The sequence below is a fragment of the Amphiura filiformis genome, chromosome 5 (genome assembly GCF_039555335.1).
Source record: "Amphiura filiformis chromosome 5, Afil_fr2py, whole genome shotgun sequence".
NCBI lineage: Eukaryota > Metazoa > Echinodermata > Ophiuroidea > Amphilepidida > Amphiuridae > Amphiura > Amphiura filiformis.
This window is the reverse complement of record NC_092632.1, coordinates 67,731,451-67,746,855: the sequence shown is the minus strand read 5'-3', so window position 1 is coordinate 67,746,855 and position 15,405 is coordinate 67,731,451. Positions and strand designations below refer to the sequence as shown.

At 36.1% G+C, this 15,405-nt stretch overlaps 1 protein-coding gene across 1 annotated transcript in view; it reads left to right on the top strand.

Moving 5' to 3' along the window:
- LOC140153599 (stress-induced-phosphoprotein 1-like) overlaps positions 1–15,405 on the top strand; it is a 39,111-nt gene that overhangs the window by 10,787 nt on the left and 12,919 nt on the right. Inside the window, exons 4-11 of the mRNA XM_072176381.1 lie at positions 4,018–4,174; positions 4,952–5,177; positions 7,886–8,012; positions 9,012–9,114; positions 9,997–10,117; positions 12,378–12,474; positions 13,462–13,623; positions 15,188–15,291. Coding sequence (XP_072032482.1) covers positions 4,018–4,174; positions 4,952–5,177; positions 7,886–8,012; positions 9,012–9,114; positions 9,997–10,117; positions 12,378–12,474; positions 13,462–13,623; positions 15,188–15,291 — 1,097 coding nt within the window. The remainder of the gene's footprint in view (positions 1–4,017; positions 4,175–4,951; positions 5,178–7,885; positions 8,013–9,011; positions 9,115–9,996; positions 10,118–12,377; positions 12,475–13,461; positions 13,624–15,187; positions 15,292–15,405) is intronic.

Here is a 15,405-nt window from a genome sequence, read left to right as displayed (position 1 = left end):
AATGGCATTTTTCAAATTTGAAAAACTTGCAGTGTTGCCAGGTCCGAAATCGATATTTAAAAAAAGGAATCTCTAAATACAACTTTGTTTCTAGATAGAACAAGGATAAGGTTTTTTTATGATACAATTTATTTTTAAATACCAACTTGTATATTAAGGCAACGAGGCACCCTTTTTAAGGGCAATTTTCACTTTTTTAGCTCCAAAATAGGCGAAAATTGTAAAAAACACAAGCGGGCCGTTGCCATGGCAACGGACTTCAGCTGAATTTTCAAAATGCATTTTTGTAACCTACAACCAAAGTCCTTTCACCTCAGCAAGAAAAATTTTTTTGACCGTGGCCAACCCTACTAAATAAAAATCTGATATTGCACTTAATTGCTTGATTGATCTAAAGTTATTTTTTAATTGCACATATGTACACCATTGCCAAGGTACTTGGCTGGTACTGTGCAGTACATGGGGAGTACCAGTGTAGTCCCAGTGCAGTATCACTGCTGGTGGGTCCTGTGCAGTAGCAGCATTGGTACCACTGGTCGCACTAACCTGCATCATTGCGTCATGGACGCGTTTCTGAAGCTTCTGACGCACAAAAACGTAAAACCTGTGCGTCAAAGAATGACGCAGACTTTCCGGGCCGTCCGGGCCGGCTACATCAAATAAAACATGTAAACAATGAAACCACGTCGAAAATATCATCATTCTTAGCTTGGTTTTCATCAATATTGACAAACACACTTGATTTTACAGAAGATTAAGAATGAACAATGATGCCTTTATGGTTGAATTTGCTAAGATCACCAAGTTTTGTTAGTAAATTGCTGGAAATTACATAGGAAATTACGAGGACGAAAGCAAAATTGTCACCGGAAAATGATAAATGTTCCGATCTTCACACACACAACAAAAATAATGGTCGCCAGGAATTGATAAATTTTCATAACTTTAACAAAAAAACCTTTTTCATGTTTCATAAGAGCATAGAATAGAGTATATTTGACATACAACTGTTACTTGCTCGTACTTGCTATATCAAGCCTGTATGCCATATGCTCACATTCCTCAATAACGGGCAGTGATTGGTTGATAATGAATATTCATAATTCTATCAGGAGTACTGAAGTACTAGTAAATAAATAAAATACAATAATATGTGACACGATCTGGTCCATGGGGGCCAAAGGCGGCAAATTTGAAACTGAGATAAAGGTAAATATATGGAGTAAAAAACAAGAAAATACATTGTACATAAGAAAATAGACATCAAAAAACGTCATAACTTTGGATCCAAGTATGCTAGACCTTGGGTGTTTTCAGTAAATGATAGCCTATTGTATGTGGAATGTAATAATTACAGTAACTCAATTATCAAAAATGCCTCCTTTGGCCCCCATGGACCAGATCGTGTCACATATTAAAGATAAATAATGAAAATAAAAACCCAATAATTAATGAATAAAATAAAAAAATGCAAAATTAATATAAATAAGAGTAAAACAAAAATATAAAGCAAATAAATTTTAATGAAATAATAAAATCAGAAATGAAATAAAAAAGAAATTATGAAAAATCCAAATAAAATAAAATAAGAAAATGCAAAATTACTAAATAAGAGTAAAACAAAGAATAAAACAAATACGTTTTAATGAACTAGATAAAATCAAAAACAAAGTAAAAATTATGAAAAATCCAAATCATGAAATAAAAATAAAATAAGAAAATGCACAAGTAATACAAATAGTAAAACAAAGAATAAGAATATTAATAAGAATCTTGTAGTGTATATGGCCGTGTGTCTTGACTTGGGACCCTGGAAAAGTGGGAGGTGTGACACTTTGACTGAAAATTTCAACTTTTCTCTTTAATTAAACTATGAAGACAGCATCATAATCCTTCAAGTTTACATTCATTTGAAAGCTAATTTATTCTGCTTGAACATGATACCAAAAGATAAATAATACGACATTGCTAATTAATTTTACGGACCAATAAGTTAACGAAGTGCAAAGTGGGAGGATCACGGACACGGATCTTCGGACACGGTACAATGTAATCTCTATGGGGAAAATGAATTTTTATAGGTACCAACTATGATCCACTTGAAATTTTTAGTAATTTAATATTGTGTGGTTAATAGATGTATTTGAATGGACTTATTAATAGTTCTGCTGTAATATTTTATGAATTTTACTTTAATTATACAGATTAATGACACTTAACGAGCTGCTAATTAAGAGTAAAACGATGATGCGACAAAAGCTCTGACATTCAGAAATTGTGTTGGGAGTTTGAACCACTGTGATAGAAGTCAAATATCCACCCTCATTAATGCTGTATTTTAGAAGCAAGTAATTAATGAAGAATTAAACAAATTGTTGGCCTGTAATGTTCTAAATTATTAGATTAATGACACTTAACGAGTTGTTAATTAGCAAAGGCTAAAATAATTTTGCCATCAAAAACGAGTCTGATCATTAGAAATTGTATGAACTACTTTGAAAAACTACATTGTCCTACAGGTCAAACACTATACTCCCTCTCATTTATGCTGTTATTGTTAAGCAATTAATAATATTAAAAATAAAATGCAACATTGTTTAATATTTAACTGATAATTTAATTATCATAATCTAAGTCCAGGAACAGAGTTGACAAAGTGTCAAGAACTAAAAGTAATGGCCCATAACAGTTCCAAACACTCGGAAGCTCCGCTCTGTAGCATTTGTTAACTGTGATGGATAACTGAATGTCAGAGAGCTGTCATGTTATTGTATGGCATGTTTATAAACTGAGTTTCATGCTTGTAAGGTTCGCAGAATCAGACACCAGCAAAGATCAAAAGTCTTCTACATCTAAAGCACCAACAAAAAAGTGTCATATTGAAACTGAAGAAATGGCAAACATTATTGCCAAGGATCAGTAATTGCCATTGAACCATCAAGTGATTCATATGATTACCACTTGTTTAAAAGTGGCATCAGAAGGCATTATTACAGTCAATGAAGTAGCTTTTGTTCTTTCTGACTATAATCATACATTGAAAATGTCGATTGTAGATCAAGCCAGGAAGCAGCAACTCCACGGCTATGGAATTTCACTCATAATTATCAAGTGACTACAAGAGAAGGGTGTTTGAAAGTAGATGAAAGACCAGCCATGTACCAAAGCAAAATATTGTACAATATTATGTTGGTATTGACCTTTCACAGAGCAAGAAAAAAGCAAATTATTGTGTTCTTCAAAATGCAGACCATGAAGACATTTTGTGTTCATTATCGTGACTGCGCTTTGATTCAGCTAGGATAAACAAGATGGGTAAAAACTGAGGATTAAAGCATGTTAGACAGGCTCATAGTTATGCCTTGTATTTTGATGTTTAGAGAGCATGTGTATAACCAGAAAGCACTCTGGACATGATTTTCCTAGACATGTTATGCTGAAATAACAATGTGACGATTTTTACAGCAAATTTTATAAAGGTAATTTTCATCCTCATGTATCACGATTACCTTTATAGGGATACCTGTAAAACTATACATATTTAGAATGCTCTTGCCTTGAATAATCCAATTCTGGCAAAGATTTTACTCAAGGATGTATCTTATCAGTGCATCAAATTTTTGAGTCATACACTTTTTTATGGAAAAATCACCGATATTTGTACTTGCAACTTCTTAACCCTTACCCCTATCAAGAAAATAATGTCATTTTTTAATTCCTTGGAGCAAAAGCTTCAAAAATATGTATACTTTTAATAGGGTGAGATGTTTAGTTCTTGCGAAGCAAACGTTTGAATCAAAAAAAGGCGTAAATTTCTTGAATTTTGTCGGTGTCATAAAAGGTTCCCAACTTAAGACACGCTGCCATTTATAGGTTTATACATAAAACAGTGTAATTATGTTATAACAGCATGATTTATTACTAGGAGTTTCACGCCTAAAACGGCGATCATCATATATACGAGGTTTATATATATTCATGGGATAAAAATCATATATTTTAATTATATTATTACAGGTCCAGCTGGAAGTCAACCAATAGGAAATCCATTCACAGGACCCGGTGTAATGGACAGGTTATCCAAGGATCCTCGCACCAAGACTTGGCTAGAAAATGACCCATCTTACAGGACTCTTATTCAGGATTTGCAGACTGATCCTAGCAAACTTGCCACGTAGGGGGCTCTTCCATTAAAAATCCACACTACCCCTGTGGAAGATTTTGGAAATATCTTCCACAGGGTGAGTATGAGTTTCAAATGGAATTAGCATATTAGGCAGCTCTATTTGAATTTCATGCACATTGAATCTTTCACAGAGTTTCAAAAAGAGTTGGTTAATGTGCTAATTCCATTTGAAATTCATACTCCCCATGTGAAAGATATTTCCAAAATCTTCCACAGGGGTAGTGTGGATTTTAAATGGAACAGTCCAATGTTTATTTTGAATATCTGATCTGATCCAAGATGGTTTTTAACTTGCGTCTCATGAATAATATTTGGAAATGACCCTTATTTGTTATTACCATTACCCTCACCTTTATCTTTACCTTTTTTAACCTGGCCCTGATCCTCACTTTTACCTTCATTTTACTTTACAAAAATGCTGTTTTTATTCAGAAATGATGTTTTTATATAATAAAAACTAACGATAGGTCGTAAATGGCACAAATTATACATTTTTGACATCTGTATGATCAGATGCATAATTTGGTGTATCTTTCAATAAGTTTCGAGTATTTTTCCAAATTGCACCCTTGTATGACCTTTTGTGACCTCTAGCAGTCACTAGAGGTCAAATTCAAAATGGCTTATGATCTGGAAGTAAACTTTGGTCCACATACTGAATTTGGGAGCTTAGCAGCTATAATATATGGACATTAGTACGAAGAATATGTTATAGAGATACTTTTAAGATGTTTACACTTATTTACAACTTGTGTGTCTTTACAGGAGTCTACAAGATGAACGAGTCCTCACAACACTTGGTGTTCTCATGGGCATTGATTTGAATGTTCAAATGGCTAATGGTGACCCTTCATCCACTCAAAATAGTAAAGTCCCATCATCTAACAACCCTCCAACTCCAAAGCAAAATGGGGCAGCAGGCTCCCAGCATGACTCTCATAAAAAGGCAAAGACAGAATCGAAAGCAGAACCGGATGTAAATCTAACTGAGGTATCTTTGAACGGTGGTGGAAGCAACACGTTTACACTTGAGATTGAAGTTTAAACTTTTGATCCAAATGTGCTGCCATGGGATTTAAAGATGACACTTCAGCTTCAAATTTTTGTGTGTGTTTGGATCAAAAGTTTATACTTCCTGTGTACTCCTAACTGAATTAATAGCACTTATGTCAGAATCAGTAGTATTTTTTCTCATTGACCATTGAGTTGGATTGTATCTTCCTGGTTGAGAAAGGAAGATATAATCCTAATGCATACAAAGTACCTACATAGTACCAATGCTAATGCACAGGACCACCAGTAGTGGTACTACACTGTGACTGGTACTACCTTGGTACTGCACAGTACCTGCCAAGATATGCATGAATACCTGTGCAGGAGGCCCAATAGGAATGTTGTAGTGTAGTACACTCTCTGGTTGTGTTATGTGTGGTTGTGATGTTTGAATTGGAATGTTTTACTCACAATTCATAACCTCATTAATAAACGCGATACGTGTGATCCAATTACATTTAGTTATTTGTGAAAACGCTGAACGCAAATCGAGGTCATTAATATCTCACAATTGACCGCAAAATGCGTAATTGTTCCAATGTCGCACACAATTGACTGGCGTTTGCGTGTTGTGCGTCGAACAAACTGCGCGCGCTGGCTGCCGGATTTGGATTTGGATTGCGCGCCACCATATTTGCACAGATTGTGATACGCACTTTTATTATTGGTTGTCCTGTTTTAGCCTGATCGATTTTTGGAAAGGGAAGATGTAAAAATCATCTATTTTTATAAACTTTTGAGCAAAATTTTGTGTCATTTTGTAAGGTGAAGAGATTAAAGTGACGGTTATGAATGAGGTTAATAACTTTGCATCGGTAATATGTCGGGATATTCCTGGGTTCCAAAGGCAAAATGTTTAGATTTTTCACAATGCCCTCCAAATAACCGATGCACAGTTATTAACCTCTAAATAATGCTGGAGAAAATGAAGCACTCAATGACTCTAATTCTGTACAAATGTAGATTAGATTGAGAGTAAGTAATTTGTACAAAATTAAGTTTCAATTTTTAGGAATTATACATGTATTGTAGATGTAAAATGGTGCATAATTAAGTTGCAGTGAATTTAAACCAAAAGCATGTCACCTCACGATATGGTATATTAATAGCATGATGATGATTGCTGAACCAGATTCAGATCTAGTGTCAAACTGAATTTTGTGACTAACAATAATAACTCTTTCAAGTTGTTCATGTACTTTGTTGCTTGATGAATTCCTATAACTCATGTCAATTGTGTGTTTCTTGCTGTGTATTAATGTATAAACCTAACCATTAAAAAAAAATCATTTTCATTATTATAAAACCTCTGATGACAACTTCATTGATAGAGTTTGGAAATTGTTTAAATGCAAATGATGATAATCATGATGTCATGTCACTTTTTAGGCCTCTATGGCCTATATATGAAATAACCCTCCCTTATAAAGTTGTTTGTAAGTGCATAATAATGTATCTGTACATATTATAATATAAGCCAATGTATTGAAAATGAGTGAGTGAATTAGTGTTAATTATGTGTAAGTAGAGTAAACTCGTCAGTTATATTCATCCTTGCTGTTCAATAACTTGCTCAGTGCCAGAAGTGGGTAAGTGTAGATGAGTACAATGTACTGTGTGTAAATTGCCACATATTCACAGGGCAGCTATTGCACTTACCTACTTCTGGCACTGAGCAGTCGACGCATCAACACCCACACTACATTAACTAAACTACACCAGGCACAAAAAGAAACTCGTCAGTTATATTCATCCTTGCTGTTCAATAACTTGATCATTTTGGATTATTCTGAGATATACATTTTGTTAATTGGACTTTTCTTTCTCATTTGACACCCTGTTCGTGAACATTGAGCAAGTATTGACCAAGATATGCGCCTCCAAACTCTCAAACCCCAAAATGAAAAGTTGTAATTTTAACGATTCAATTGTGCCTGTTACACTGTGTGCTTTATTGATTGGCCCGTGGTGCTTGTGTGCAAATACAACGATGTGTTCCCATTGAAAATTGTTGAGAATGCAACTTTTGATTTTGGGGTTTGAGGCTTTGGAGGCGCATATCTTGGTCAATTCTTGTTCGTTTTTCACAAACAGGGTGTCAAATGAGAAAGCAAAGTCCAAATAAAGAATAATCCAAAATTATCAAGTTATTGAACAGCAAGGATGAATATAACTGACGAGTTTCTTTTTGTGCCTGGTGTAGTTTAGTTTATGTAGTGTGGGTGTTGATGCATCGACTGCTCAGTGCCAGAAGTAGGTAAGTGCAATAGCTGCCCTGTGAATATGTGGCAATTTACACACAGTACATTGTACTCATCTACACTTATCCACTTCTGGCACTGAGCAGTCGGCATGTTTGCTTGTGATTGATAGCCTGGGGTCCATTTCACTAAAATTTACGAAGCTTTGCAAGTCTAAATATCAATCGTAACTTACGACACATCGTAAAATCCATTCCACTAAAATAGCTTACGATTGGTACCCTTTGTATAGGGATTTACTACCTGGACCCTTTGTAAAGTTTCATCTAGTGAATGGTAATTGTAACTTACGTATGGTTACTTGAGTTACAAAGGGTTGAAAGTTTTGAAATACACCCCTGCGTATAATATAACAACAATGACTGTTATGTCTTTTAATTTCCAGGCTGTGAAACTGAAGGAGGAAGGCAATGCAGCGTACAAGAAGAAAGACTTTGAGACGGCTATAGATTGTTACACCAAAGCCTTTGAACTAGACAGTACCAACATATCATTCCTTACTAATAGAGCAGGTGAGAGAGACAGTCCCAAAATTACTCACACTACAGTCTTTCTGCTTGAAGTACAAAGTACTGACGCATACGCACACATTGTGCCGACTTTGAAGGACACAGAGACACAGCACTGCACACTGTTTACGCGCTGTATACACAAGCGTTGTCACTTTGTACTTCAGAGTGGACAAACTGTACAAGTGTTAATTAGTAACATAAATTTAATTTGAAGCTTAATTATTAGGTGCAACTGATTCTTAGATACACATTGTAATTTCCCATTTTATCATACAAACTTGAGAGAAATGGGCTATTCCATTTAAAAGTCACACTACCTCTGTGGAAGAATGAACTAACTAATGGAATTATGGAAACCTTTGGGCCTCATAAGTTTGTCTCAAGTATATAAAAATATACATATTTAGAATGACAGAGACTTGATGAATCTATTTGTGAGGTCATATTTGGAAAAAAATGCTCAAATTAGCACTTATATTTCAATGGAAAAATTTCAATTTTTTTCAAAATAATAATTAAATAAAAAAAACAGGTCCTACATATTTACATCTAGTTTTTTGAAAATTAGTTTAAACAAATTTACCCGAGAATTTTTTGGTTGTTGTCAGCAAAATTTTGGACCAAAAAAACCCCAATGTTTTGGGGGATTTCCTCCAAAAATGAGCATTTTTGCCCATTATTTGACCTCACAGATGGATTCATCAAGTCTTTGCCATTCAAAATATGTATACTTTCATATACTTAAGACAAACAATTTAGCAGCTGTGAGGCCCAAAAGTTTTCATAACTCCAGGGTTTAAGACCAGCCTTCATTTGAGATTAATGCAGAAATCATCACGTTATTAAACGAATGCCAAAAGAAAGTACAGAATCACAAAAATTGCACTTGTTGCTTCACAATGCAGGTGATAATAGATTCCATTGTAAAATTTGTCAAATAAATAACCTTTCTTATTTCTCACAAACTTGAAATTGTATTGTTGTTATCTTTTTTTCTAGCTGCCTACTATGAAAAGGGAGATCAGGAAAGTTGTAGAAAAGACTGTCAGAAAGCTGTAGATGTTGGCAGGGAAATAAGAGTAGACTTTAAACTTGTAGCAAAGTAAGTTACTAGAATTAAACAAATATAGAAAGGTCTGTCAGAAAGCTATATGTGACCAGCTCCAACAAAACCCGGAACAAGTCACCAGCCTTTAAAGATGACACTCCCATAAAAAAAAAAATCAAATTTTGAAATTCTTCATTTCATGGTATTTGACTTTGGGACCAAGTGGACTTTCAAATCCTTGAAAGTACTTATTAAAAAGAGGTTTATGTAATCAATAATTGACAGTTGAACTATGATCATCCCTATTCAATCCTGTGTAAAGCAGAAAAACAATTAGCCCATTACTCGAATAGCAATTGACCAAAAATATCTAGGTATCATTTACAAAATATCCATATCTTGAAAAGTATTGATGATATGTATATAATTGTGGTATCATTTTAAAGCTTATTGTCCAATGCTTATATTTGTATTCAAATTATGAAATGTCTAAAATGAAACTTGTTCCTGGTTTTGTCAGAACGGGTCACATATGTTGGCAGGGCCATTTAACTTGTAGCAAAGTTAATAGCATTAAACTAACAAATACATAAAGGTCCGTCAGAAAGCTGTATATTTTGGCAGGGATATAAGTGCAGACTACACATAGCAAAGTAAGTTACTGAACATACACAAAGTAACAAACCGATACATATTTCAGAATTAAGCAAGTATTGAAAAGAGACTTTTTTTTTTCAACGTTTAACCCTGCCCGCCCAATAGAGAACCAACTGCAAAACAATGTATAGAACACTGCTCTTCTTGGCGAGATAGTGCAATTTCATTAGTATCAGTGCAACTTCAAATTACGGGCATTGGCTCAAAATGCTGGTTCCCACTATCTAGTGTATGAAACTGTATTAATAAATGTGTTACCTGTTTTATGTATATTTGCAGAGCATTTGCACGTATGGGAACCTCGTATGCAAAAGATGCAGACTACAAGCAGGCCATCTATTATTTTGATAAATCACTCACAGAACAAAGAACTCCAGAAACTCTTAAGAAACGACAAGCGGTAAGTTATTAGAGATATCTAAATAAAAATAAAATAAATGTAGATATTTATATAGCGCTTTATGCCGTAAACAGCCTCAAAGCGCTTTACATTTATTCCGCCGTCATTAGAATATGTCGGAACCACGTTTGCAGCCTACAAGTGGCGCAGGGTCCATCAGTACAACGACTGTGACTACCCCTAACAGCTTCCCATTGCACCTGGGTGGAGTGAGGCAAGCGAGGCAAAGCGCCTTGCCCAAGGGCGCAACACGGTGGTGGGACGGGGAATCAAACCCACGCACGTCGAGCAAGCTCTCGGATTATGAGTCCAAGGCCGTAACCACTGAGCCACCGTGCCCTATCTATGATGCAATAGTGATCCAAGCAGGGCAAAGGGAGCAATTATGGATTTGAGATGCAAGGACAAATTAGGGAGCAAAAAATGGGGTGGGAAAACCGTTACATAAAAATATAAGGAACTCAGCATTATTTACAGAAGTGTGTGGGATATACAGATTTCAGCAATAGCACACTTGGTTACTGTAGTTAGTTGTTGATGCTATTTCAACTTTTCAGAATTGCTTCCTTTGAGATCCCTTGATGGGTCTTAATCAAATGGATATGTTGCATTTATTGTTCATCATTTTATTTTGACAGCAATGGACAGAAAAGTGCAAATGTTTGTTATTTTTTGGCACATAGATTTTGATAAATTGACACGTTAAACATCAATCTCTTACACGAGAAATACCACACGCTTGATTGCATGCACAGTATGTGTGCCATATTGGGCTATATCCAGTTCAAATCCATACCGATGGAAGACATGGCCTGAATCTCGAACACAGGTTGGTGTAGATTTCAAATGGAGTCAACCTTTTAGGTAATCCCATTTGAAAATCACACCCCCTGTGTGGAAGATTAAGATCATTTCTTCCATAGGGGGAGTCAGGGTTGTAGCTAGGTCAATTTCTATGCCAGGTGGCAAATTATTGCTAAGCTGAGCGCGCGTAGCACGTGGAGCTCTCGCACTTATGGCCCGGGGTTCCAGGGGCCTGCTTAAGGGATATCACGCCCCTAAAAAAAAATTTTTTGCTCCTCTTATGATGAAAAAATCATTTATTAAAAAAAATTTTTTTTGGTGCCGGGCGGCCCCGCCCGCTGCTACAACCCTGGGGTGAGTATGGATTTCACCTGGAACAGCCCATTGAGAGGTTAAAATCAAGATGTATTGTATGGGACGGGGGCAAGTATGGAGAATTCATATTTTCAATTCACCAAATCAAGCAGTCCAGTTAGCTCAATCGATAAGGCGTTCAACTATTGTGCAAGAGGTTGTGGGTTCCAATCTTGGGGGTGGTTAGTATGCTCTTGTGTAAAATTGTGTTAACTTGAAATTCCCCTGGACAAGGAACTTACTGCTAATTGTCTCGTTGTAACCCACATGAAACTCTGGGAGCTGATCCTGGCTGCGAAGGTCGATTGTGGAATGTCTAGGGTGTGTGGTTTGCGGAATGATATGGGGACAACTTGTAAAGTGTGCTGAGGCTTGTGGATCAACGTCTAGGTGTTGTGCCTAGGTGTAGCGCACTATAAATTGCTGCATTTTTTGGTCAATCTCATAAGCCTTTGCATATTTTTACCCCTGATGACGTATCATCAATGCGCACATCTTGTATGTTTATTGTCGGTACAGTAAAGATATATGCATAGATGATGCATAATCAGGTGTGTATACGCAAAGGCTTATGGGATTTAGACAACATTAAAGGACATTGGGCCTTAGCCATTGGTTGAAATAGGGACCTAATTCCTTCATAGCAATACAATAGAATTACTGCATATTAAAGACTTAATCAACCCTCTCAATTAATAATACTACCTCTATAAAAGTAAAGGTTATTCCAACAAATTACTATAATACAAAAACTTGATAGTTAGCATTATGTGCTTACTATCGAGCACTTTTAAAACATGCAAACATGAAGAGCCCCATCCACAAAAGTGTAAAGGGTTTTGAGCAAATCATCAATACACACAGTTATATACGAACAAGAAAACCTGCAAAGTTGTGTCTCAACCCCATTAGCTCAGTTGGTAGTGTCTCAACTCCATTAGCTCAGTTGGTAGTGTCTCAACTCCATTAGCTCAGTTGGTAAAGCGCCGGACTATGGTACAATTTCATGTTTTCAAAAGTGCTCGATCACATATGCTAACTATAGAGTTTTTACGGTATAATCTAAGCTGAGCTAATGTTTTCTGAAACTTTACATCTGTAGGCAGAGAAAGCACAAAAAGAACAGGAGAGATTAGCATACATTGATCCTGACAAGGCTCAAGAGGAAAAGAACAGTGGAAATGAATGCTTCAAAACAGGTGAGATATACATTGGATAATCTTATCGCCGTCTGCATCACATAATTAAAAGGCTGCATTTTGTGATTTTTATTATCATTTTTGTATTTCATATTGTTTCAAGGCAAAAGTATGCAAAATTAAAGTACCGTGAATATTTATGCATGGATTTTTAGCAAAATATTGGCAAGAAATTACATATTAATGAGCCTTTACAGTCATTTTAGCTCATTAAGGGGGTACTACACCCATGTGGTAAATTTGTGACTATTTTTGCATTTTTCTCAAAAATAATTACACACTGGTAACAAAAGTTATGTATATTATAGGGCAAGAAATCCAATTACTACACTGAAATTTCAGTGACTCAAGACAAGCGGTTCAGTATATATGATAGGAAACAAGGTACATCCTAGCGGTACCTTATTTCTGATCATAAATAACAAACCGCTTGTCTTGGGTTACTGAAATTCCAGTGTAGTAATTGGATTCCTTGCCCCTATATATATACATAACTTTTGTTACCACTGTGTTATTAGTTTTGAGAAAATGCAAAAATAGACATAAATTTATCGAGGGGTGTAGTACCCCTTAACTTGATTGATTATTGATAAAAAATAATACGATACAAAGAGCGTAAAAATTGATATATTTTGAAAACCGTATGTCCGATTTACTTCAAACAAAAAGCATATTTGCTCTACTCAATTACACTGGTGTAATCTGTTTAAAACATGCTTTATAGCTCTACCAAAATGCCTCAAATACCACCTTAACCCCTGGACACTACTGGTCATCTAACAGCATTTCTGATTGGTTGAAATGCTCATTTCAATTGCCAATTATGACTAGACTTTAAACTATTTATGGTCAAACTTGTATTTTGCAGATGATTTTATTAATATCCTCCTTGATTGGTTCAAAATTGAACACAATATTCATTTTGGCCAATCGGCAGGTAGTTCTCATGGGGTTAACTGCCCAACTAATTCTTGTTGTCTTTTTCAGGTGACTTCCCGTCTGCTATTAAACACTACACAGAAGCAATTAAACGCAACCCTGATGATGCCAAAATCTACAGTAACCGAGCCGCATGCTACACCAAATTAGCGGAACTTGCTCTGGGTCTCAAGGATTGTGACAAGTGCATTGAACTAGACCCTACATTTAGTAAGTGTAAAGTGTGCTGAGGCTTGTGGATCAACGTCTAGGCGTTGTGCCTGTGCGTAGTGCACTATAAATCACTGCGCTTTTTTAAGTGATATGTCATAATTTCTTATAATAGAGGCTGTCAGCGTGACGTCATATGCCGCCATCTTGTGGGTACACGCTGCGATGGTCTTTCGATCTCCATATGTGAACAGCAAAATCGCCGCATTGATGCATGATACCAGCTGCGTGACAAGCTCTGCCCTGCGCGTAGTGTCCGACGCATGAAAACACAGATCATTTGTACCCACAATATGGCGAAAGGCTGACGGCCTCTATAGCCTATAGAGGCCATCAGTCTTTTCCGCGGAATCCGCCATCTTGTGGGTACTGCCGTTCAGCATGTCATGCGTTAGACATTATGCTCCCGATTACGCGGAAGTCGCAGCACGTGACACACCTCTTCAGTCAAGCTTCAACACGGTGATCTTAGCAACAAGGCACTCCGTACCCACAAGATGGCGGCGTTGACATCACAATGACTACCTCTATTGTTGAACAGGTGTCTCTTTGCAGATTTATTGGTGTAAATGTTACAATTTTAACGGTAAAAACCAACATTTCTAGGCATTGTTGACATGGTGCTTTCAAAAAAGAAAGTTTCCTATTACATTACTAAGACCTAACTGTTGAGACAGTTTGAAGGTGCAAAGGTAACCATAGGGAAAAATGAAGTCAGATTTCTAGCAACCAGATAATTATAAAAGCCGATGTGATTGGCTGAATATGTAAGCTTACATAGGGGTAATGATTAATGAATATTAATTCACAACAAACTATTGTGTATACTGTGATTGATAGCTGGGTTACGATGCTCAAAATAGCGATCGTGTTCAAGATTTTCGATTTAATTTTCCACAATTTTTCAGGGTTTTAACCAGTACTTGTTAATGTTAATGATTTATAATGAAGGGGCAGGGCTGGGGCACTGACGGCAACTTCATTAGAGGGCACGGCAAGTGACTGCCATCGGTAAAGGACATATTTTGAGGCATTACGGCAGTGGCGGTGCCGTTGGTGCCGTGGGTTATCGAGGGCTGATGTGACCAGCTCCAACAAAAGCTGGAACAAGCCACCAGACATGTTTTGGAATTAGGGGCCTTAAAGATGACATTCAGATAAAAAAAATCAAAGTTTGGAATTCTTTATTTCATGGTATTTGACTGTGGGACTTAGTGGATTTTCAAATCCTTGAAATATCTTATTAATAAGAGGTTTATTTAATAATTATAAATAATGATAATCCCTATTCAATCCTGTGTAAGGCAGCAAACTAATTGGCCCATTACTCAGAATAGCAATTTGGCAAAAATATCAAGGTATCATTTACAAAATTATCCATGTCTTGAAAAGTATTGATGCTATTTATATAATTTTGTTATCTTTTTAAAGCTGACTGCCTAGTACTTATATTTTTATTCAAATCATGACATGTAAAAAATACGACTTGTTCCTGGTTTGTCAGAGAAGGTTCAGTTATTGTTTCAGTTTAAATCACTAAACCTTGCTTTAATTTGCATTACAGTCAAAGGTTATCTACGGAGAGGTACTATACTGAAGGGAATGAAGAAGTACACAGAAGCCATGACAGCATTTGAAAAAGCTCACGAGTTGGATGAAAATAATTCCGTAAGTTGGATTTCGAGATTTATAAAACCCCATAATACATTTGGCTGGTTTCTGGGATCAGTCTTTTATGTGTTGGTCGACTATTGATATGTTAATTGGATGGCGTGACCCTGT